The sequence below is a fragment of the Molossus molossus genome, unplaced genomic scaffold (genome assembly GCF_014108415.1).
Source record: "Molossus molossus isolate mMolMol1 unplaced genomic scaffold, mMolMol1.p scaffold_m16_p_5, whole genome shotgun sequence".
In the NCBI taxonomy this organism is placed as follows: domain Eukaryota; kingdom Metazoa; phylum Chordata; class Mammalia; order Chiroptera; family Molossidae; genus Molossus; species Molossus molossus.
Window position 1 is genome coordinate 30,214,343 of NW_023425388.1, and position 26,023 is coordinate 30,240,365.

The 26,023-nt window shown below is 38.1% G+C and overlaps 1 protein-coding gene across 1 annotated transcript in view; it reads left to right on the forward strand.

The window, feature by feature from the left end:
- The first annotated feature begins 6,640 nt into the window (after nt 1–6,640).
- NMD3 (NMD3 ribosome export adaptor) overlaps nt 6,641–26,023 on the forward strand; it is a 32,267-nt gene continuing 12,884 nt past the window's right edge. The window contains exons 1-10 of the mRNA XM_036243831.1: nt 6,641–6,682; nt 7,227–7,289; nt 8,070–8,204; nt 10,444–10,540; nt 16,824–16,904; nt 17,988–18,116; nt 18,391–18,481; nt 22,529–22,607; nt 23,081–23,177; nt 24,635–24,752. Of these exons, the coding sequence (XP_036099724.1) occupies nt 7,246–7,289; nt 8,070–8,204; nt 10,444–10,540; nt 16,824–16,904; nt 17,988–18,116; nt 18,391–18,481; nt 22,529–22,607; nt 23,081–23,177; nt 24,635–24,752 (871 nt within the window). The 5' untranslated portion in view covers nt 6,641–6,682; nt 7,227–7,245. The remainder of the gene's footprint in view (nt 6,683–7,226; nt 7,290–8,069; nt 8,205–10,443; nt 10,541–16,823; nt 16,905–17,987; nt 18,117–18,390; nt 18,482–22,528; nt 22,608–23,080; nt 23,178–24,634; nt 24,753–26,023) is intronic.

Sequence of the window (26,023 nt, forward strand, 5' to 3'; positions counted from 1 at the left end):
TGAACTGTCTGGGACTGCAGCAGCCTCAGCCTCCCTGAGCCTCAGTTCCCGTCGGTTTTTCCAGCCAGAAGTTATGGGGACTTCTCTTCCTGTCACCTGAGCTGGGCGCCTGGTGTAGGACGGGGACCCCTTGCTCCTCAGGGAGGACCTTCACAGCTGAAGTCTCATGATTTTTATCTGCCACATGTGGATGTGGGACCAGCCCATCCACCTCTGCCCCTCCTACGAGTCTTGATGTGGCTTCTTCTTTAATTTCGTAGTTGTAGGACTTGCATTCAGCTCAATGTCAGGCGGTTCCAAAGGATGTTTGTTCTGTAGTTTAGTTGTAATTTTGATGTGGTTGTGGGAAGAGGGGAGTACAGTGTTTACCTAAGTTGCCATCTTCACCGGGAAGTCCACAGCTTACATATTTTAAAAAATTTATATTCACTACAGTATCTTGAATTCATAGATTTAAGTAGTATGTATTCAGAATGTTATAAATAAACTCAGATTATACAGCCAAAGGTATGTTCCCAAAGTAACATGTCCAAGTACATTAATTAGAAGCATGCATCTAAAATGATGACCAACCTCTTTTTAAAATGCAGAAATGTAAAATTTTTAAAAATGAAGAGACTATCTATACACGTCAAAAATCAAGTGTGGTTTATAATGGAGATGAATGACAGCTACAGGATGTACTCTTCAAAGCCAGTTATCTAATATTTTTCTTGTTACCTAAACAATAGCAATGGCACTAAAAAAAAATTATACTTGCTTGTTAATCACCAGTTGATCATTAAGGAATTACTGCAAAAAGATAATGCAACAGAAAGGCTTCAAACTCCAAATTAAACATCTGCTAGGCTCAGATAAAAATATGGAATGTGGCAGATGAAAAATGAAGATACAATTGATTCGCCCTGGCCAGTTCGACTCAGCCTGCGGACCAGAGAGTTTTGGGTTTGGTTCCCGCTAGGGGCTTGTACCAAAAAAAACAAAAGATACAATTGATTTATTGAATGGAATCAAAAGTTGTCAACATTTCTTTGAATCTAGCAGCTTAAGATCTAATTGGGTTGATAAGCTGTAAACCCGTGAAGAGATAAGAAAAATCCAGGAGTTACACTACAATTCACACACACTGAGGTGGCTGGAGAGGGTGATCGTTAATGTCCCTTCCAGCACTAAACATCTATTATTCTGTGACAGCCCTATGAGAAATGTCATGGGGCAGTGCATGATGAATTACAATTCGAAGGTGCAGACAGTAAGTACTGTGAGGTCGAAGAAGGCAGTGACTGCTCTGGGCTGGAATGGTGTAGAAAGATCATCAAAAATCTCTGAGCTGAGCTACAACAAAAGCCTAATACATTTAGGAGAGAGACTGGCAAGAGGCTGATTATAACACAAATTCAGGCCAAGCTGAGGAGAATAGAAACATTAAATATAGTAGAGAAAGAAGAAAGGAAAAGACAGTATCACCAATTTGGTTTCTGAAACACACAAAGAATGTTAAGTAGTTACCATGCTTTTCATCCTTACAGTAGTCTTGTAAGATAGGCAAAATGTATCAGCTCTGCTGAGACTCTCCTGTGAGTGAGGAATCTGTTAGAAACGTGTTCCATTACAAATAATAGAAAACCTGGCCAATAGTGGCTTAAATACAGTAGCTTTTTTTCTCCTTAAATTGAACTCTGAAGTGGACACTTCCTTCTAGCTGTCTGCCACATCAGCCTTAGCATGATGGTATTTGCCTTGATTGCTTGTAGCCTATGTTCAGGAGGTGGCTGCTGCACCTCCTTATGTTCAGGAGGTGGCTGCTATACCACCAGGTATCACTTCTGCATTCCAGACAGGAAGCAGACAAAAGAGCAAAGGGGCAAAGAATGAGAGCAAAATGGCATACCTGCTGAGTTTGTGCCTTTTTTGTTAAGAAAGCTAAAGTTTTCCTATGTTGTGTCTCATAATTGCTCTTAGTGGTAAGGAGACTGGGGAAAAGTGTAATGTGGATGAGGTTAATTAGCCAACCAATGATGAAGACCAAAGTGTTGAAGCTTTGTGAAAAGAAATTACAAAAGATAAAACCAGGGAGTTGTTTTCCTAAAACAGAAAAATTTACCCTATATCTTAAAAAAAAAAAAAAAATCAAACTTTTAAAAACTTTTTGATAATTGTAGATTCACATGCAGTTGTATGAAACAAAATAGATTCCCCGAACCCTTTAACCTGTTCCCCCAATGACAACATCTTGCACAGCTATAGTACAATATCACAACTGGGATATTGACATACATACAGTCAAAATACAGAACATTTCCATCACTACTAGGATCCTTCAAGTTGTCTTTTAATAGCCACATCTACTTACTTCCTGCCCTTTGCCTTTTTCTTCATTTCTGGCAATCATTAATTTGTTCTCCAGCTCTTTAATTTTGTCATTTCAAGAATGTTATATAAATGGAATAATACAGTGTGTAAGTTTTTGAAATTGATTTTTTTTTTCCCCATCAGCATAATTCTCTGGATTTATGCAGGTTGTTGTTTGTACAATACTCTAGTTCATTTCTTCTTGTTGCTGAATGGCATTTCATGGTATGGATGTAACACTGCTTAATCACTCATCCATTGAAAGATATCTGGGGTGCTTTGGCTACTACAAACAGAGCTGCTATAAACATTTGTGTACAGGTTTTTATGTAAACATAAGTTTTCATTTCATTAGGATAACTGCCTAGGAGTACAATTGCTAGGTTGTATGGTAGTTGTATTTTTAGTTTTCTAAGAAACTGCCAAGTTGTAAAATGGCTTTACCATTTTACATTCCCACCAGCAATATATGAGTAATCCAGTTTCTTGGCATCCTTGCCAGCATATGGTGTTATCACTACTTTTTATTTTAGCCATTCTGATAGATGGGTAGTGATATTTTATTGTGCTTTTAATCTGCACGGCTAATGACATTAAATATCTTCCTATCTGCTTATTTGACTACTGGATATCCTCTTCAGTGCAATGTCTATGTCATTTGCCCATTTTCTAATTAGTTTGGTTTTTTTCAAGTTTAAGTTTTGAGAGTTCTTTATGTATTTAAGATACTAGTCCTTAAGTGGTTACGGTTTGCACATACTTTCTCCCACAGAGTAGCTTGTCTTTTTATCCTCTTAACAGTGTCTTTCAACAGAGCAAGTTTTTAAATCTTGATGATGTCCAGCTTACCAATGTTTCCCTTTTATGGATCATGCTTTTGGAGTCAAACATAAAAATTCTTCCCTAGTCCTAGATCACAGAGATTTTCTCCTGAGTTTTGGTAAAATTTTATAGTTTTACATTTTATCTTAAATCAGTGATGCACTCTGAGTTAACTTTTACAGGAGGTGTGAGACGTAAGCTGAGGTTTATTCTTTTGCTTATGGATTGGCATCCACTTGCTCTAACACCATTTTTTGAAAAGGCCATTTCCTCCATTGAATTCTCTTGCTTTGTATCTGTCAGTAACTTCCTCAGAGGGTATGGCTGAAAATATCTTTATTCTACATTCACACTATATTGATAATTCGGCCTAGAATAGAATTCACGGTTGGAAATACTTTTCCTTCAGAATTTTCAAAGTATTTCTTCTGGTGTTGCTGTTGAGAAGGCTGAAGCTACTCTGATCTTAATCCTCTGTATGTGAATTTTTTTTTTTTACTCTCTGGAAGCTTCCAGGTAGGATCTTACTTTCATTACCAGTGTTCTGATCCTCAGCATAATGATCTCTGGTGAGTGCCTATTTTTATTCATTTTGATGATAATTAGGTGGATCCTTTCAATCTGTGAATTTCATGTCCTTATATTCTGGAAAATACTTCCCAGATTATTTCCTCAATATTCTAATTTTTTATAATTAATTGGAAAGCCATGGTTCAACTGACTGAAAATTACCCTAAAGTAAATTAGCTACATACCCAGACATTTTAGAAAGTACTTCTTTCTGACATCCAAATGTGCTTACTTAGGAATAACCACTGAGTACTTTTAAGCTGTTCTTCCACAGATTCTTAAACAGAAAATGGTAATAAGGTTGATGGAAAATGAACAGTTTCTTAAAAAAAAAAAAAAAAGCCTGTGAATAAGAATAGACAGCCTGAGCCTCAGAAGGACAGGCAGCCTGATGTGGTGTTGAGGGCATGGGTACAGTTAGACAAACTATAGTTCAGGTCCTGGTTCTGCCAACTCATTTGCTACAGAACTCTCAGCAAATTACCCAGTCTTTTGGAGAATCAGCCTCACCTGTAAAATGTGAGCTCCATGAGGGCAGGGACCATGTCTGTGTTGTTAATTGTTGTATATTCAGTACCTAACAAGCCTGGCAGTATGGCACTTGGTGCCATATCAAACAGGGTATTGAGCCCTGGCCGGTTTGGTTCAGCGGTTAGAGCGTCGGCCTGCGGTCCTGAGAGACCCGGGTTCGGTTCCCGCTAAGGGCACGTACTTCGGTTGCAGTTTGTCCCCGGCCCTGGTCGGTTGTGCGGGTGGCAGCCACTCGATGTGTTCCTTTCACATCGATGTTTCTCTCTCTCTCTGTTCCTCTCTCTCCCTCCCACTCTACCTGAACAAAAAATGGAAAAATGTCCTCGGGTGAGGATAAAAAAACAACAACAACAACAACAAAAAAACCAGGGTATTGAAGGAGTATGTTGGGAAAGAAAAAAAGGCTGGCCTGTACTCCCAGGTAGACCATGTTATTCTTCTGTTAGCCATAAACAATTTCATAGAATATCAACCTAGACAAGGTTACTCTGAGACCATGATAAAATAAGACAAAGCAAGGCCACTGCATAATTTTGTCTAGGCATAGATAATTACAAAGTCACTGTACCACCACAAAATACCAAACACTTACTCCCTCTCTCGACCAAAACAAGTGACTGTTACTTCTTTAACAATTGCTGCTTTGCCCTTCTGTCTTTCTTCCTATCTATAAGATTTATTGAGATAGTCAATCATAGAATTGCCACTGCTTTCTGACAGCATCTGATCTACAGCAAATCCTTGCTTTCTTAGACCCTCCCCCAGTCACCTTGCCAAATTTATGATACTTTTTTTTTCTAACACCCTCTTACTAAAACACTCTGTGATTCCTCATGGTCTGTTTGTACTTACTTCAATGAATAATAAACACAATCTGTTTTACTACAGTTGTCTTCCTAGTGGTATTTGGCTTAAGGGAAATGGTAATGTGAATTAAAAAAAATAAGGAGATAAATACTCTCTCTTGTGTGTTGTTATATCAAATGGATAATTGAACAAGATACACTGAGGGTGTGTTTTGTTCCAGGCACTGTGTTAGGTGCAGTGAATACTGAGAGGAACCAGACCCAGATTGCTCTCTAGCAGTTTGAAGCTGTGGAACATGCAGAGTAGAACATGTATGATCCAATTTAATGTTGTGAATACTACTATAGAGGCATATACCTCCTATCAAGATGTTATTGGACCATATGTAAAGGAGGAGGAGCTATACTCTATTAAAATATACTCTATTTTTAGACCTATACTCTCCAGAACAGTAAGATAATAAATTTGTGTTGTTTTGAGCCACAAAATTTGTGGTATTTGTTATGGTAGCAATAGGGAATGAATACAGGGTGCTCGAGCTTAATCTTTAAGGTGAAGTGTCCCAGGCATAAGCAAAGGTGGACTAGTTCTTGTGAGGACCTTCCAGGGGGCTCTGTGCTTAGGAATGTGACAGGGTTTGTCAGGGTCAGATCCTGAAGAGTCTTCTTTCTATGTAGAGAATTGGGAATAATTCAGAAGATGATCAGAGACCACTGAAGGATTGAAAACGGGAGTGTGATAAAATCAGATTTGCATTTTAGAAGAATGGATTGAAGTCTGGAAGTAAAAAAAAAATGAAGGGGAGACTACTTAAGTACCCTGGGCAAGAAATGATGACAGGCCTTCTTTGATCACCTACTATAAAATGACCTTGATATTCCTTGAAATTTGGGTGAGAACACTTAGAAGAAAATATGAGGTGCTCTTCAAATATTTGAAATTCTGTCATGAGAAAGAGTGTTTAGACATGGTCTGTTCTGCTCTATGCTCAAGGTATAAAGTTATGAGAAAACATTAAGTGCACTATTAGGAAGTACATTCTAATCAGAGTGGCATAAAATGGCATAGACTTCTTTGCAAATGATTATGCCCTACATTTTTTCTTTCATCTGCTCAACAAATATTCCTATGATCCTTTAGGTAGGATATGGCAGGCATTAGGCATATGATGGTGAACAAAATAGACAAAGGCACTGCCCTCCATGGGATCTACTCTAATTTCTTTGTGTTATGTGATACCGTTTACAGATAATTTTTATATAATTTCACCAAGAAGCAAGCTCCCAGCCCGGATATCTGAAAAGTGGGCGAGGTTGGTTTGGAGTTAACTCGGGCCCAAGAACATCGGTAAGGAAGATGATAACCCAATAGGAGTGGGTAAGGACGAGTAAATCTCAGGTTCCGCAGGACTACGGAACCGGCCTCTCCTCCAGGATCCTCCGCAGCGGCCCCGCCCCGGGCTCCGCCCACTGCCCGCCTGTGCCCTCCCCTTTCTCCGTCCCCACCTTCCCCTTTAACTCGCAACTCTCGGCCCGCGAGAGTTGAATCTCTTCTGTCGCGAGATCTTTCCCGTACCGAGCTGGCTGTAGCGGCCGTTGGGGTAGGTGGCAGTCAGTAGTTCTGTTGCGGGTTTTCAGCCAGTTGGGGCCCTAACCACAGGCACTAAGTAGGTTCTGGGGGCCGAGACCCAGGCTGCTGTCGCGTGGGGTCCCTGAGGAAAGAATGGGGCGGACTCCCTGGGCTCGGCCGCCCTTGGCCGCGTGCGCGCCCCGCGTGCGCCGCGGTCCAGAGACCCTGTGAGGTCTCACCGGCAGGGTGCGGGGACCCGGCGGTGGCTCGCGGCGCGGTGACACCGTCCGGGGACTCCTGCTCGAGCCGAGGCATGGGGTGCCCTGAGCCGGCTGGGGTTCGTGCCCAGGTGACACGGCCGAGTGTAGTGACCCGAGATGGTCTTGCAGGTGGGAGACCCCGGAATTCGCTTCCTTGTGATATTCAGGTTACTTCTTTCAAAGTTACCAAGTGGAATGGGTGTTTCTTCTTTGCTGCATTACGAGGCTTGGTGCCTTATTCAGAGAGGCAGAAGGAAGATTTGTGTAAGGAAGTGGATAGACACGTGACAAATCCCACGATGTTGTCCTTTTTAGAACCAGCGCACGCAGCACGATGGAGTACATGACGGAAGCCACCGACCGCACCCCCGGACACATGTGAGATGGGGGGGCACTTTTTTTTGAGGGTGGAATTCTTTGTCTTAAGTGAAAAGAAAAAAAAGCCTCACTTCCTGAGAAAATAGAATTCATTTTTACTAGGAAAATTTGTTACCACTAATATTTGCTTTAAGAGTGTTAATATATTCATCATGCATTTTTCTAGATGGGCATTGTCCAATACCACAGCCATTAGCCACTCTAAATAAGATGAAATAAAATTAAATATTCAGTTCCTCAGTTGTGCTAGGAACATCTCAAGTGCTCAGTAGCCATTTGTGCTACCATATGGGACATCAGAGATGGGACGTTTCTTTTGGACAAGTCCAGTGATTCTTAGACATTTTCTGCCTCCAGTACACCTAGGATCATAACACTCCCGTCAGTTCTACTGATCACTAGACACAATACTGGATTCTTTCCATCCTTTAAAAATGTTCTGCTTTGGATAATGTTTACATTTTGGCAGTCCCTGTGCTATACTGAGGCTTTAAAAAATTGCCTTTGGACTATAATGCTATCTGATTACTGTTAGAAATAATTTACACTCTCTAGGCCCTTTGGGCATGAGCCATATTTTGAGGCTTTTTGAAATTTTGGCCATCCTTGTTTTTTAACCTCATTATTTCAGGTTGTTCTTGCTCTTTTTTATTTGCCGCTTTAAGGGTAGAGATATTGTGGCCCTAATTTGAAAGCCTTTGTTTATTTATTTGATAGTTTTAAATTTAACCAGTGCATTTATGAAATCTAATTTGCAAATTTTATGCTTTTTTATTTAAGCTTGTGCTGCGAATGTGGTGTTGTAATTAGTCCAAATCCTGCCAATATTTGTGTGGCCTGTTTGCGAAGTAAAGTCGACATCAGCCAAGGCATTCCAAAGCAGGTCTCTATATCTTTCTGCAAACAATGTCAAAGGTATGGTGTACTATTCATGTTATGTACAGTTGAGATTTATATGTAAAGAGCAGCCAGGCTATGCCAAGATTATCAAGGTACATGAATAAAGGGAATGTAGTTGAGATTTAATTTGTACTTATGTCAGTGTTGCCAAAGATTTTAGAATTTGCAGTTTTGTAGTGTACTTTTTAGTTTGCCCTGCTAATCTGATAAAGATAGTATAAAGGTATTTGAATCTGTTCTTTTTCTGTTAAGAGATTATTAGGTTTGATATATACAGTTAACAGATAACGAGTTGATGTTTGTAAGGGTGAAAACAGTTTATTAAGGACCTACTACTGTTATTAACATAATTTTCCCCCCTTAGTCACTAGAAGCTATGTATGATTAAAAAAAACAAACCACTATACGTTTTAAGTAATTTAGCAGTCTGTTTTAAAAATTATATCTATGAATGTTTTCATGTAACTAAAATGACTATAGTTGATGGGAAAAAAAGTTTGGTAAATCATATCTGAAATGGTCTGAGATAAAGACTAGATTTTAAGGCAGAAGACCTGAAAATTAATGTTTTATTCTTTACTCATTAACTTTATTTAAATCTGTCTAATAGACCATTGTGTAACACAGAACTGCCCACTGGAACCGTTTGTATAAAATTATATGCCTTTGATTTCCCAAATGGGTAGGATTGTAGCATTTCTTAACTTGATTGGAGGGGAGGGGCTTATGAATTCCTTTGAGAATTTGAAAAATGTATCTCCCCAGAAAAATACCTAAAACGTGTACATATATATAAACGTGAAAATTTGTGCTATTTCATGGGGTTTACAGTTTGCAAGCTTTGAAGTGTGAGGCTTAATCTATTATAAATATTTGTTATTCTTAAAAGCATGGTGGAGCCCTGGCCAGTTTGGCTCAGCGGTAGAGCAACAGCCCGCAGACCAATGAGTCTCGGGTTTGATTACAGCCTAGGTCACATATCTTGGTTATGGTTCGTCCCCGAGAGGCAACCAGTCAGTGTGTCCCTCTCACGTCTATGTTTCTTTCTCTCTCCCTTTCTCTCCCTCACACTCTGTCTGAAGATAAACAGAAAAATATCCTCAAGTGAGGATTTTAAAAAAAAAAAAAGCACTGGATAAAGAATCAGGATACCTGGTTTGTCTTGGATTTCTTATAAACTAGCTTTTTGAAACTCTTGGCCCATTAACTCTTGGCCATTTAACTACGCTTGGCTTTAATTTCTTCATCAGAGTGAAGGAACTTTATTAGATGATATATGAAGCCCTTTCTAACTCCAAAAACATACTTATCACAAAGGGACCTGTATAACATTTTTCATTGAATCTTTAAAAGTGTGGGGGAGCCCTGGCCAGTTTTCTCAGTGGTCAGAGAGTTGGCCTGTGGACCGGAGAGTCCCAAGTTCGGTTCCCGCTAAGGGCACATACCTTGCTTGCAGTTTGTCCCCCGCCCTGGTTGGGTCATGTGGGCGGCAACTATTCGATGTGTCTCTCTCACATCGATGTCTCTCTCTCTTCTCCCTCTCTTCCTCCTGCTCTATCTGAAGATAAATGCAAAAATGTCCTCGGGTAAGGATTAAAAAAAAAAAAAGTGGGGGAAAATAAAGCATTCATATTTAGAAGTATTGTGTATTTAACATGCATTTATTGAGCACTTAACTATGTGTTAGGCATTTATCCCTGGGTAGACTAGGCTAAAAAACTAAAAGTATATGCATAAGGGATTTCAATTTTAATTTAGTTAGGTTTTATGTAAGATTTTAAAACTTGAGTTTACAATTAAAATTTGGAAAGGGACTTGAAATAGATGAATAGTCTAAACTATTTTGGTGCATAGTATGAGTTACTGATTTATTTGTGTGTGAGAAATAAATAGTTCTAAGCATTATAGAAGTTCATTATAAATCATTTTAATGCTATTTTGAGATTCAAGAAACTTTTGGTCATTTTGTTATCCTCATTGGAGTTCTTACTGGTACATGAAGTAATAAGACCTCTTTAATGGTTACTTGGGATTGGCTTTGGCAAGTACCCAGAATTTTACCTTTTAAACTAAAGATACTGGTCTAATTGAAAGTTTTTTTAGAACTATTAAAATACATTTGGGTTAAGTGCTTCAGATCAACTGTGGGTTATTATATCTGGCTGATAATTGGTGTTATATCTGCATATGCACATGGAAATTTTTGTTTTTCCTTGAGAGATGCTGGGTTTCAGTATATTATCTTTTTACTTAGATATTTCCAGCCACCAGGAACTTGGATACAATGTGCACTAGAATCCAGGGAACTTCTTGCTTTGTGTTTGAAAAAAATCAAAGCCCCTCTGAGTAAGGTAGGTCAAATAGCTAAAATTATTTTTTGTGAGAATATCTTTTTAATCTTTCATTTTTGGGAAATCCTTGTATAAGTAGGTTTTTATTTTCTCTTTCTTTTTAATCCTCACCTGAGGATATTTTCCTGTTGATTTTTAGATAGGGAGGAAAAGAGGGAGGAGGAGAGAGAGAGAGAGAGAGAAATTGATGGGAGAGAGACACATCAATAGGTTGTCTCCTGCATTACCCTGACCACGGCCAGGAATCAAACCTGCAAACGAGGTACCTGCCCTTGACCGGGGGTCAAACCCTCAACCCTTTGGTCCTCTGGCCGATGCTCTAATGGCTGAGCCAAACTGGCCAGGGCATGTTTTTCAAAAGTAACTGTTAAATGATACTGTTGGTAAGCACTCTACTACAAATGCTGTTTCATTTTTAAAGTTACCTATATTCTTTTGTATGGAAATGAAAATAAGTTTGCTTTAAAAGTTTTAATATAGAATCAAACTTGTCATTCATTATTGTGAACCTCTTATATGCGATAATTTTTTGGGAAAATATTTGTATAAAATCATTGCTAAACTTTGTCTTTTTCCTTTTGTATTTTGTTGTTGTTAATCCTCGCCCGGAGATATGTTTTCCATTGATTTTTTTTTTTTTTTTTTAAGAGAGAGAGAAGGAAGCATCCTCGTGAGAGAGATACATCAGTCGGTTGCTTTGCCCAGCCGGTGTGGCTCAGTGGTTGAGCGTCGACCCATGCACCAAGAGGTCACCGGTTTGATTCCCAGTCAGGGCACATGCCTGGTTGTGGGCCCGATCCCCAGTGGGCATGCAGTCAATGTTCTTTCTCATTGATGTTTCTATCTCTCTCTCCCTCTCCCTCTCCCTCCCTCTCTCTCGCAGATCAATAAAGACAAAAAAAATTGGTTGCCTCCTGCACGTAGTGCCCTGACTGGTGCCGGGGAGCTAACCTACAGCCCAGGAACTTGCCTTTGACTGGAAAGCAAACCTGAGACCTTTAGGTGCATGGACCCACACTCTAACCACTGAGTCACACCTGCGAGGGCATATTGTTTTAAATCTTTATTTTGTATTGTTTTGCCTTTTTTTTTTTTTTTCTGTGTTCCTGGCAGTTTACTTTATCTTCCTATCTTTGTATTGATTTTTCCCCCCAGTGGCAATATTTTTAAGTTTCAGAGTCTAGATCAGCAGTTCTCAACCTGTGGGTCGCGACCCCTTTGGGGGTTGAATGGCCCTTTCACAGGGGTTGCCTAAGACATAACAGTAGCAAAATTACAGTTATGAAGTAGCAACAAAAATAATTTTATGGTTGGGGGTCACCACAACATGAGGAACTGTATTAAAGGGTTGCGGCACTAGGAAGGTTGAGAACTACTGGTCTAGATGCATTCTATTCTTGAATTTTACTGAGGATTTATTCATTTTTTTAAAACATTTCTTACTATTTTCTGATTTGTGTTCTTTTTTTCCCCCAAGTGTTTGTTGAGCCTTAATTCATTAGTTCATTCAGGAGATGTTTATTAGGTATTAGCTCTGTGCTAATCTGCTGTTGGTGGGGGGATATGGAGATGAAAGAGAGAGACAGGAATTTGTGTCTTAGGGAACTTTTATTCTAGTTGGAGGAGAAAGTGTGGAATAGGCAATGAGTAGGTATGTTATATAGTATATTAAAAGGTATAAATTCTGTGGAGGAGAAAACCAGGAGGGCGAATAGAACTTTTCAGGGAAGAGTTGCAGTTTAAAATAGAGTGGGTAGAGGAGGCCTCACTGATAAGTGACATTTTAATAAATGTTGAAGGCACTAAGGGAAAGAGTTGTGCAGAAATTTGGAGAAGAGCATTATGGGTAGAGGAAACAGGTGCAGAGGTTAGAGGCGGGAGCATACCTATATATTTAGAGTGGGGTGAGGAGAGGAAAATTAGTTGGGGATGAAGTCATGGAAAGTCAGAGTATGTCAGGCCTGATAAGGACTGGGTTTTACTCTTGGGTGTAATGGATACAGAGGGTATGGGGCGGTGTAGTAAGATGAATGGTTTACAATTTATCAGGATCCCTCTGGCTGCTTAGAATAGGTGTGAGGGATGCTGGGGTAAGGATGGAAGTGGGGACCTTTAGGAAGTGATTATAATAATCATGAACAATGATGGTATTTGGATCAGTAGTGGAGATGATGAGATATGGACAGGTTGTGGATCTGTTTTGAAGGTAGTCAGTAGGATTTATTGATGAAGTTGATTTGTGTATATGAGATGAAAGAATCAAGGATAACTTCGCCCTGGCCGATTTGGCTCAGCGGTTAGAGCGTTGGCCTGCGGTCCAGAGAGACCTGGGTTCGGTTCCCGCTAAGGGCACATACCTCGATTGTGGTTTGTCCCTGGCCCTGGTTGGGTTGTGCGGGTGGCAACCACTCGATGTGTCCCTTTCACGTTGATGTTTTTCTCTGTCTCTCTCTCCCTCCCTCCTACTCTATCTGAACAAAAATTAGAAAGATGTCCTCAGGTGAGGATAAAAAAAAAAGGATGACTTCTATAGTTCTTGAGCCACCAGAAGGAGGAAATTACTGTTAGCGAGGTAGAAAAGCCTTCAAGGGGAGCCGGTCAGGGTGGGAGAGATCAGAGCTTATCTCAGAATGATATTTAGATGTGCATTAGACATGAAGTAGAAATATTGAGTACACAGTTGGATAAATAAGCAAGGGAGTGGTCCAGACTGGAGATAATATATTTGGGTTATAAATGCTATTTAAAGCTGTGAAATTGGAGGAGATGTCCTAAGGAGTTTAGATAGAGAAGGGAAGAAATTTGATGATTGAATCCTGGGGTTCTTTAATGATAAAGTTTGGAAAGATGAGAAATCAGCAAATGAGACTGAAAAGAAACTGATAGTGAGGTATGTTAAAAATTAGGAAGCCAAGCCCTGGCTGATTTGGCTCAGTGGTTAGAGTGTCGGCCCTTGGACCAAAGAGTCGAGGGTTCGATTCCAGTCAAGGGCAGGTATCTTGTTTGCAGTTCAATCCCCAGCCCTGGTTGGGGTCGTGCAGGAGGCAGCCAGTTGATGTCTCTCTCTCACATCGATGTTTCTCTCTCTCTCCCTCTCTCTCCCTCCCACTCTACCTGAAAATCAATGGAAAAATATCCTGGGGTAAGGATTTAAAAAAAAAAATTAGTAAGGCAAAGAAGTAATTTACAAAGGGAGTGTCATTTACAGCTCATCAGTCAAGTAATGAGTTCTATAGATTTAGCAATGTGACCTTTGATGACTTTGATGAGCAATTTCTGTTTAGTGGTGGAGATAAAGATCTGATTTGAATGAAAATGAGAGAATTGGAAGCAGCAAGTCTGGATAATTTTTTTGAGATTTGCTACAAAGGGAAACAAAGAAGTGGACAGTGGATGGAGGGAAATAAGGAGAAACAGCACATTTCTTAACATGGGAGATGTTACAGTATATTTGTAAGCTGTTGTAGAGTGATAGAGTATAGAGGGAAAGATTTGTGAAACTGCAAAGAGAGAATAATTGCTGGCACATGTCCTTGAGAAGTAGGAGAATGATAGGATATAGCATACTAGTGGAAGAATACTTTTGTTCATTCAACAAATACTTAGCATTTACTATCAGGCCCGTTTTGGGAACCTGGAATATTTCATGGAACAAAACAGAGATGTCTGCTCTCTGTTGGGGCATTCTAGAAGTTGGTCTTGATAGGAGCATGGACAGTTCATCTGTGGTAACAGAAGATGTTGGTTTATGAGAGCTGGAAAATCTCTTCAGGTTTTTTTTTTTTAAATTGAGATAACAGATGTAATGGCAGTAGTTATAAGGGAAAATCTATTATTAGGTGTTTGAAGAGAGAGGAAGGTATGAAATAGACCTCTGGGGAAGTGGGAGAATATACCAGAATGATATTATATAATTGCTAGGCAGTGTTAAGAGTTACTGTTACAAATTTAAAGACTAGTGTGATATGTGTTTCTTTTTCTAGCCCCTTCAACTGTGTAGGTAAGGCATAAAGCAGGCAGATCATTGGATTAAGATTATGATTTACCCAAGTGATTAAGGTGAAATGAGAGAGGGACCAAGGGAATTGAGTGTGTGCATGGCAATGAATGATGATTGGTTTTGAAATTAAGCTAGGATAGGATGGAAGCAAGTAGGGATGAAGGACAGTGAAAAGGTGGTAGGATGAATAGTTTGTAGGTGTCAGTAGATTGAAGGATTTTTGGTGTCCAGGAACTGGAGAAAATGAGCTAGAAAGGTAAGAGAAAATAGGGAGCTGGATGTTTGGAATTGAGATTGGGGGTGGGAGGGTGGGCAGGATTTAGTTATTGGTAATAAAAGGGTTATGAGTAGGAGGCAGGACAATTTTGGGGTAGAGGGACTCAAAAAGGATGAAGAGTCAGGGTATTTGGGGATTATCTATGGGGATATTGAAATTATCAAGTATGAATATTGTTGTTGAGAAGAGTGACTGAGCCAGGATCTGATATCTTTGAGAAATGAAAGCAGGTGACCCAAAGATTAACAGATGACTGATAGAGGTGGTGGCATAGTCTGAAGACTTAAGATTCAAAGCTGACTGTATTTAAGGAGGAGGCAGGGAGAATGGTTTGGAATAAGCAGTTTAAGAGCAAGGAGGACTCCTATCTGGCCCTGGTCCAGTGACAGGAAAAAAGTGAGAAAAATTTTAGTCGTTACTTTAATTAGCTGCAGAGGGACAGTGTATATAATTAAGAGATCTGGAAGGTGAAGGGAATGCTCAGTAAAGAGAATGAGGATTTAGGAGGTTTTGTTGTTGGTGAATGAACCAAATGCAGCATCTTCTCCCTATTACGTCTGTTCTTCGTGTCAAAAAAAAAGTTCCAGACTGGGACAGAATAGGGAATATGTGGAACCATGTGGAGTTTGGAGTGTGGGAGATGAGGGGTGACTGAAGTGTTTGGGACTATTGTAAAGAAGGATAAAGGGCCCTGTAAAGTTTATTAGTCCTGCTTGTTTGAAGATGGTTTGGTGAAGTGAGACTGTTGTTGGGTAACGGTAAAGTAGAGGCCCTCTTTCATTCCTACAGATACAGGTTGGAGGCTGAGGTAAAGGCAGTCCCAGTGGCCATGGGGCTTCCTCTTGACCCCTGCGGATGGAGACTGAAGGAATAGAAGCTGCATGTCACCTGTACCTGGTGTGCCTTGTTAACTACTAGGGTTTGCTTTAGTGGGGTTCCAGTTGTATGAGGAGAGCTTTACTCTGGAGTGCTGCAGCTATACTAGCTAGTCTAGTTCTCACCAGACAGGGCTTGATTAAGTTATCACCTGTCCACTGTCTCCCATATCTGTTATCCAAAGCTCAGATTTCTTCATAGAGCTTCAGACTAAATATATATATCTTATTATCTACTGAACATCTTCACTTGGATATCATAGATAAATCCTCTTAAACTTAAATGTCTGAAACCAAATGCAGCATCTTCTCCCTATTAAATCTGTTCTTCGTGTTAAAAAAAAGAAAAAAAAAAGTATTATCTAGATGCCCAAGCTGTATACTTGAGCATCATTCTAGAATCTGTTCTTTTCTTCCTTTCATATCTAGTTATTAAATTCTATAGATTTTGTCTCCTAAATAGCTCTTGGATCTTTTTGCTTCTGTTTTATCCAGTGCCTCTCAGTTCAGCTCACCTACAACTCCTGCCCAAACTATTGAAACAACCTCCATTCTTGTTCTCCCATCTCCTTCCTCAAAACACACATTTTAGCAATATTGAGCTACATTCAGTTTCTCACATATAGCAAACTGTTGTTGGCCTCTGCTGATCCTGCTTATTTAGCAGTGCATTACCATTGTGGATTAAGTATTCAGTGCATGAGATGCTCTCTAATGATTTTTTTTTAAACCACATACTTAATATGGATAAATAATCCAAGTAGAAACTTTTATTCATGAGATTTCTGGTAGATGATGAAGTTATAATGTCTTTGCTTTCTTATAAAAAGTATAATTTCTATTCAAAACGCAGTATATATTTTTTACGGAAAAGGTATGTTTTTTCCTATGTAGGTATTTTCATTTTTACTTGAATTAAACTAGTTTCATTAATGTAGTCATTAGATTGTTCTTTTATTTGCTGTTTTTGTTATACCTTTCATGATAAATTTTTCTTTTACCGTTATGTTGGGTAGTGATGCTAATCACAGATTCCTTAAACATCTCATGAAATTTATTAATGAATTATTCTTTCATATTTTTCTCCTCATATGGGAACTTACGTTTCTTTCTGTTTGTGTTTTGTTGAAGGTCCGGCTTGTAGATGCAGGCTTTGTTTGGACTGAGCCCCATTCTAAGAGACTTAAAGTGAAACTAACTATTCAGAAAGAGGTAAGCTGTGTATAATTTTCTCAGCATGGTTAAAGTGTAGGTAGTGAAAATGAAAGCACTATTGGTAAGTTACTTTATGACTTAACAGTTTAAAAGGACATGAATACATTCTTAATTTTAAAATAACACTTTGTTTTCTTTTGAATCATTTGCATAGATGATCAGGTCACTAATAATAGCAGTTGTTGCGTATGATTAGTGGACTAAGATATGTTAATTGCTTAATTTATTTGGTTTGCTCAATGGCCCAACTTGTGCCCATAAGATAATCTTTTCAAAGTTATTTATTTATTTTTATTTTTTTAATCCCCAATGAGGATAAGTTCCCTTTGTTGAATCCAAACAGAGAGGAAGGGATAGGGAGAGAGAAACATCAACGTGAGAGAGAAACATTGATCAGTTGCCTTTCGTACATGTCCTGATGGAGGTGTTAAACCCACAACCTGGGTATGTGCCCTGACCTGGAGTCCAGCCCGAGACTCTTCAGTGCATGGGATGATGCTCAAACCATGGCACAACACTGGCCAGGCTCCAAGTTATTTTTATTGGGAAAAAGATTGAAGTAAAAACATGAACTAAGGCAGTGCTTCTCAAACTTGGCTGATAATCATGACTCACAGTAACTGAGTCAAAGTGGATTCAACTGGATGAGAGACACAGTACATGTTTAAAAAGCTTCCCAGGTGATTTCAGATGCTTGGCTGTGTTTGGAAACAATTAAATTAGGAATGTTTTCCTTTTTGAGAGTTGTGTTACTTTTTCTTCTAAGGATGAATTTATATATACACATACACAAGTATATATAGATATAAAATTCTGTAAAAAAATTCTCAAGGTCACTTCAACTAAAGGTAAATTTGAAATGTTAATATGGTAAATACTATGAATTAAACCTTTTTGTCTTTCTTGAAATAGTGTAACTCATTCTTAGGACTTTAAATTTAACTGATTTATTGTTGATATTCTCAAAGCATTAATGGAAAAAGATCTTAAATATTAGAGTGTCTTTTTTTTTTAAGAAAAGTATTTGTTGCTAAACAGAAAGAAAGGATGAAGGAATATGATTTGTTTTTTTTTAATTAGGTGATGAATGGTGCTATCCTTCAGCAAGTGTTCGTGGTGGATTATGTTGTTCAGCCTCAGATGTGTGGAGATTGCCATAGAGTAGAAGCTAAGGATTTCTGGAAGGCTGTGGTTCAAGTTAGGCAAAAGGTAATAAATGAATGGTGATGAGTGAATCCTCCAGTTTGTATTTCATCTTTGTGAGTTATAAACAGCTAGTAAAACCTCCTTTTCCCCCTTTTTCCATATCCTTTATGCACTGGGGCTAGACTAGATCTTTGGAGCATTACTTTTAGAAATAGATCACTATTGCATTTTAGATAATCTTTAAAGATTATTTTATTTTAAAAATTTGGTATGCTATAGTTTTAGGTGGCTTTTTTTTGCATTTTATATATTAATCTAATAATGCATTTATGTTTAGACTTTGCACAAAAAAACTTTCTACTATCTGGAACAGTTAATTTTGAAATATGGAATGCATCAGAATACACTTCGTATCAAAGAGATTCATGGTGAGTTAAAATGTGAAAGCATTTGAAATGATGCCAGAATTTTATTTTAGCTAACCTAAGGAGTCTTTTATCTTTACTGATATTATCTAGAATAGTACTGTTCAAAAGAACTTCCTGTTAGGAAGAAAAAAAGGTCTTAGTTCTTTATCTGCACCGTCCAATATGGTAGCCACTAGCCATATGTGACTATTGGATACTTGAAATGTGGCAACTGAGGAACTGAATTTTTAATTATTTTCTGTTTAAATTTAAATGTATACAAGTAGCTAGCAGATGAGTTAACCAGTAACTACATTAATAAAATGTAAAATGCTGTGATAGAAAATTCATTGAAAACTGGTTTTATGTGGTATCAGTTTTTGATTAGAAGAAAGTTATTTGTCAGACCTCTCAGTTCTTCTATAATAATCTTATTTTTCATATGTCTAGAGACATTTATTATGAATATATTAAATTAGAAGACTAAGTAATAATAAACAGTGATACACAACTGATGTAATTAGATTTCTTTGATGATATAATTTAAAAATTTTTGCATAATGGTTCCTTAGAACATATTTTTAGCACTTGCTGTTGATGTAGCATACTTATACAACTAGGTAATGGATGGATATTTCTTTAATCAGTGGTAAAAAATATAAATATTCTTTAGCAAACTCTTAAATCTCTTGCTAATGGTTAATATTTTTAGATGGTACTTGCTCCTGGTGGACATGTACACTGTTTATCTAGTCTCTAAAGTAGAGGTTTAGAAATAGCTGTTCATGAAGGAATGACCAAATTCTTATATTATACTCCTTGTTTTAAAATGGTGAGTTTTCCACTGTTACTTACTCATCTGTATGTCTTGAAAAAAGTGCTTAGAAGTATGGTCTTGGTCTTTAAATGGAGGAAAAAATGAATATTAGTTATGTTGCCTGAAGAAAAGCTGGTTCCAGAATCCGTGCTCTTACTATCAATCAAGTTTTTGTAAAAAAAAATTAGGATGCACATATTATAGAGTAAAATTTACATACTGTGGTAGAAGCAGTGAGACAAAATCTTGCTGCCTGCTTAACTTAGTGCCTGGCTATTTGTGGGTAGCTACCAGGAAAAAATACACCTTTGTTCTGAGTAACTTTGTTGTAACTCTTTTGGGAATAAGGAGATCCAAGTAGTCTAGCTCATAAGGAAGCAAAACATTATTGTTCATCACCGTGGATGAATTATCCTCACACAGAATTTTTTTTGTAGCAAAAGACGTGTATACATTTTGAGACATACTTTTACAGTCACTTTCAAAAAAAATGTAAATTTAACAACCTTTTTTTTAAAAAATTCAGGGTAATTAATTTTTTTTTCCCCACTTAGTTGTTCTTAGTTTGATTTAAATGAATGTTTTGTTGGTTTGATTGTGTATTTGTAACTTTATTTTAAATATAATAATCGTAAAAATTCAAACTTGGAAGCACGTATCAGTAAAGGACCTCTATGTGCCTTTTATCCACTTGTTATTCCCAGAGGTGTACTCCTTAAAACAGGATAGTACAGTATGTGCTTCGTATGTACATTCTTATAACATTGGTTTCCCTCGTGTGGGGTTGTTTTGTAATATTCTGTGACTCAACATATTTATTGTGTTATATTTTTGGAAACCTTTCCACATCATTTCAACTAATCATATTTTATTATTTTTAACCACTATATGTGTGTGTGTTCATTAGTCATTGTCCATTTAATTAGTTATTTCCTATAGTTGGCTTAAAAGATGTTCCATTTTCTTTTTCTGTAGCAAACAGCATAGAAATAAATGTTTGTGTTTTATGCATATTTGGTGGTTTTTCAATGGGATTGAGTTCAGGAGTTGACCAACCAGTGTGGCTCAGTGGTTGAGCATCAGCCCATGCACCAAGAGGTCGCCGGTTCGATTCCCAGTCAGGACTCATGCCCAGGTTGTGGGCCCGATCCCCAGTGGGGGGCATGCAGGAGGCGGCCAATCAGTGTTCTCTCTCATCGATGTTTCTGGCTCTCCCTCTCCCTTTCTCTCTACATTCAATAAAGGAAAAAAAAAAGGAGTTGAAATTACTAGATGAATATGCTAATGCTAAATTGTTATATGTACTACTAGATTGCCTTCTAAAATAGTGCCAGTTTACAATCCCCTCAGTTGTGAGAGTTTCCCTTTTTCTAAACACTTGCCAACAGCACATAAGATTGTATTAGTCTTTCTAATTTCTGTTGTTTTAATGGAGAAAATAATGGCGTATTATGTTTTTGTTGTTGTTGTTAATCTTCACCTGAGGATATTTTTTTCCAGTGAGTTTTAGAGAGAGAAGAAGGGAAGGAAGGACAGAGGGCGGCAGGTAGCGGGGAAGAGAGAGAGCGAGAGAGAGTGAAAGAGAGAGAGAAAGAGGAAAACATTATGAGACACGTCGATTGGTTGCCTCCCGAACATGCTCCGGCTGGGCATCGCACCTGCAACCCAGGTATATGCCCTGACTGGCAATCCGAACCTATGACTTTTTGGTCCACAGGCTGATGTTCTAACCACTGAGCACACTGGCCAGGACAATGGCATCTTGTTTTAATTTGTATTTTCTTTTCTTTTTTTCTTTTAAATTCTCACTTGAGGGTATTTTTGCATTTATCTTCAGAGAGAGAGAGAGAAACAGCTTGTGAGAGAGACATATCAATTGGTTGTCTCCAACACGATCCTAAACAGGGCAGGGGACCAAGGTGCATGCCCTTGACAGGAATCAAACCTGAGACTCTTTGGTCCTTGGGTCGAAGCTGTAACTGCTCAGCCAAACTGGCCAGGGCTAATTTGCATTTTCTTGATTACTAATGAAGCTTAACATTTTCATCTATGTATTAGCTATTTTTGTTTATCTCTAATGTGAATTGCCTGTTTTTCATATATCTATTTTTCCTTATTTATTTTGTCTTTTATTGAGGTACTCATCCTCATTGCTTGTTGTATGTGTGTATATATAGAGAGAGTGAGCATGTGTTTGAGCATGAGTCAGAGAGTGGATACTTTTTGCAATGTCACATGTCGTTTTTTTTTGTTTTTGTTTTTTTTTTGCATTTATCTTCAGATAGAGGGGGAGGGAGAGAGGGAGGAAGAGAGAGAGAAACATTGATGTGAGAGAGACACATCAAGTGGCCGCCACCCACACGACCCCAACCAGGGCAGGGGACAAACTGCAACTGAGGTACGTGCCCTTAGCGCAGTGGTTCTCAACCTTCCTAATGCGGTGACTCTAATACAGTTCCTCATGTTGTGGTGACTCCCAACCATAAAATTATTTTTGTTGCTACTTCATAACTGTAATTTTGCTACTGTTATGTCTTAGGTGATTCCTGTAAAATGGTTGTTTGACCCCCAAAGGGGTCGTGACCCACAGGTGGAGAACAGCTGTTTTAGAGAGAGAGGAAGGGAGAAGGAGAGAAAGATAGAAACATCGATGAGAGAGAACATCGATTGGCTGCCTCCAGCATGCCCCCCACTGGGGATTTGGCCCACAACCTGGGCATGTGCCCTGACTGGGAATTGGACTGGTGACCTCTTATTGCATGGGTCGATGCTCAACCACTGAGCCAGTGGGCAGAATTCTTATTTTTGGTCATTTTGGTTTTGGTAGTCTTATACTAGTCCCCCGCAATGATTGTGTATGTGTTAACATTTGTCAATTTCTTCTTTTTGCATAGTTTTTGGTTTTGAATCTCAGTGCTGTTATTAGGTGCATTTCTGTTGTCTTCTTGGTAGATTGTTCCATTTATCACATAAATATTTTTTTATGTTCTGTTTAGTGTTTTTCTCCCCCCGACCTTGAATATTACTTTGATTGAAATAAAACTTTGAATTTTATTTTCTTTTGTTAACATTTGTCTGATTTTGTTAAATAAGTCTTAAGTGATATGATATCCCTAATTGTTGTGGCTATAATGTATTTTATGATAATTTGATTTTTTAATACACATTTAATTTGTTATATAGTGATGTTAGTAGAGGAAAATCTTATTTTGCAGAATTATTTTTATGTAGCTTTTTTCTTTGTTTTAAAGATGGACTGGATTTCTATTATTCTTCAAAGCAGCATGCTCAGAAGATGGTGGAATTTCTTCAGTGTACAGTCCCCTGCAGGTATGTTCTGAACCTAAATGTGATTAAGTCCAAGGAATAGTGAGTGAGTATAGGTCACATCCATGCTTCAGACTGAGGCAACCTCTCCTATGTTAAAAAAAAAGAGTCCACAATTAGTAAGCATTTATTGGTTTTAGTCACTTTAAGGGAAGTGGGAAGTATTACCCTAAGAGCACGTAAGAATCACTTTGGGGATGTAGACCTCTCCCTGTGATAATAAGCACTGAAGTGCCGAACCATTTATTGAGCCAAGGTCCTGTTTTGGAGGTTTTTAGTAGATAAAGTTGAAATTAGGGTGCAGTCATATTGGTGAAGGTTTGAAATGTAAGTGGATGAAATTAGGCTTCACTATAGCAGACATCAGGGAACTGTTTCAGACTTTTGACAGTGATGATTGGATTTGAAGAAAATATTTTGAAACTATAAAAATAAGGCATTTGTTTTTCATTACTGTTAACTTTTTTTCTTACTAGGTACAAAGCCTCACAGAGACTGATCTCTCAGGATATCCACAGTAATACATGCAATTACAAAAGCACTTATTCTGTGGACATTGTTCCAATATGCAAGGTACTTTTTCTTAATTAATCCATGTCTATAAAAGCGTATAACTAATTAACTGGTTTATATGTAATTATTAGCTCCTGGTTTCTTTCTGGGTTTGGTTAAAATTTTAGAATAAGTTCCTTCTTAAAAGATTTCTGACACACTCAGCCATGTGAAAAAGATGTTAAAAATTAATTATGCTTACCCTGGCTGGTTTTGCTTGGTGGTTAGAGCGTTGGCCCTCGAACCGAAAGGTTGTGGGTTTGAATCCCAGTCAAGGGCATGTACCTGGGTTACAGGTTTGATCCTCAGCTTTGGTCGGGGTCATGCGTGAAGCAAGCAGTCAATGTCTCTATCTCTCTCTCACAACAGTATTTCTCTCTCCCTCCCTCCCTTCCACTCTATCTAAAAACCAATGGAAAAATGTCCTCGGGTGAGGATTAACAATAATAACAAAAAAATTAATTACACTTAAAATTAAAATGGGCATACCCTTTCTTTTAATGTACTAATTAAAAGGCAAGTTTCGTTTTTGTTGTTCTTTTTATGTATATGTTTGTTGATTTCTTTAGAGAGAGAGGAAGAGAGAGAGAGAGAACCATCCATGTGAGAGAGAAACATCAATCGGCTGCCTCTTGCACGCCCCCTGCTGGGGATCAAGCCCGAAACCCTGGCATGTGTCCTGACTGGGAATCGAACGGGACTTCTCAGTCCATAGGATGATGCTCAATCCACTGAGCCACACCGGCCAGGCCTGTTTCATTTTTTTTTTTTTTTTTAATTTTGTTTTTCTTTATTGATTTTAGAATGAAAGGAAGGGAGAAGTAGAGAGAGAGAGAGAAACATCTATGAGAGAGAACATCAATTGGTTGCCTCCTGCATGTCCCCTATTGGGGATTTGGCCCACAACCTGGGCATGTGTCCTGACCGGGAATCGAACCAGCGACCTCTTGGTGCATGGGTTGACGCTCAACCACTGAGCCATACCGGCTGGGCCTGTTTCAGTTTTTTAATGTTCATATTTCTTAAAATTTGTGATCCTTGTAGACACATGACAGCTTTATGAAACTTTGAATACAGAAAATGACATTAAAATACATATCAGTAAACCACTTTGGAATACGTTCAAATTGGATTTTGGCATGTTGAAAATAAACAGTATTGTGGAAAAGAGATCATAGAATCATTTTTGTGACTTAAAAATAATCTGAATAATGCTTAAAATGTAGGTTATTTTATTTAATTGTTCCAAGGTAAAAACAGGGTTCAAAAACATAAATGTCTCCATCTTAAGAAGGTATAGCTTATTTCCTGTTTCTTGTAAGATTCTTTTGTGTAGGCTCTTTGTTGATACATAGAATTAAATATTTAATATTTTAGTTTCAGCAAATGCACTTGGATCGAGTATACATTGATGAATGTTTTTTTTGAGACTTTTATTTAGGATTTGCTTCACTCTAAATGTTAGTTCTTATGCCTAGGATAATGTTGTCTGTCTGTCTCCAAAACTGGCACAAAGCCTGGGAAATATGAACCAGATTTGTGTGTGTATTCGCGTAACCAGCGCCATCCATCTCATAGATCCAAATACTCTACAAGGTAAGTTTTAGGAACTCTACCTGACATTTCTGTCTGGCACGCAGTAATAATTTATGTCGTTAATTTTATCAAACATTTTCAATAATATTGTTATGAAAAACTAGTTAAAATTTTTACTGTTGTTGCACTGGCCGGTTTTGCTCAGCGGTTAGGGCGTCGGCCCATGGGCCAGAGAGTCCCGGGTTCGGTTCCCGCTAAGGGCATGTACCTCGGTTGCAGCTTGTCCCTGGCCCCGGTTCGGGCTGTGTGGGTGGCTACTAGTTGATGTGTCTCTCTTGTGTCGATGTTTCTCTTCCCCCTCTCTCCCTCCTGCTCTGTCTGAAGATAAATGCAAAAATGTTCTCAGGTGAGGATAAAAAAAATTTTTTTTATTTTACTTTTGTTTAATTCTTACAAAACACTGTAATTTTTAAAGCTTTTAATAAGTTGCCCTTGTATTTTTTACTTGAAGAAATGATTCTGTGAACTTTAAAAAATTTACTAGTTTAGCCTGGCTGGTGTGGCTCCATGGTTGAGTATCTACCAATGCACCAAGAGGTTGCCGGTTCGATTCCTGATCAGGATACATGCTCAGATTGTGGGCCCAATCCCCAGAGGGGGGCATGCAGGAGGCAGCCAGTGGATGTTCTCACTAATTGATGTTTCTATCTCTTTCTCTCTCAAATCAATCAATGTACTAGTTTTATGCCATTTATTTTTACTGACATTGATTTATTTACCTCATTTTATTTTTGTGACTAAGTTCTTTGCTAATTTTCAGTGTATAGCAAATATTTTAAAATTTGAAACATTTAAGTTTTTGTAATCCAGTAGAACTTTTAGTTTAAATATGAATTTTAACTAACTTCATCATTATTATATATAATTTTTAACATTTCCTTGATAAAAACTATTTTTTAAAGAAGACCCCACACTGATAGGTGTCTCCTCAGTACTTATTTGCATCTTCTACTTCTTGATCTTTTTCACTTTTTATTTTCTGTTATAAAAAAAAGAGTTTATTTTGCTGTTTTCCAGAGGTCATTTATTATCCTTGTCAATTAGAGTAGAATTCATTGGACAAAGGTCTTTTTTACAATATTAGGATGAACATTTGTCCTGTAAAACTTTATTTTCCATAAACTAAGTACCTAAGATGACTGGTAATGTTTTAAAATAAGATGCCAGCACATGAAACAACCATACAGCTGATTGGATATGACCTTATATTAAAGGCACTTAGCTTTGTGGTGTTGTGATGGTAGTAACTACTACAGATATGTTTGACACAT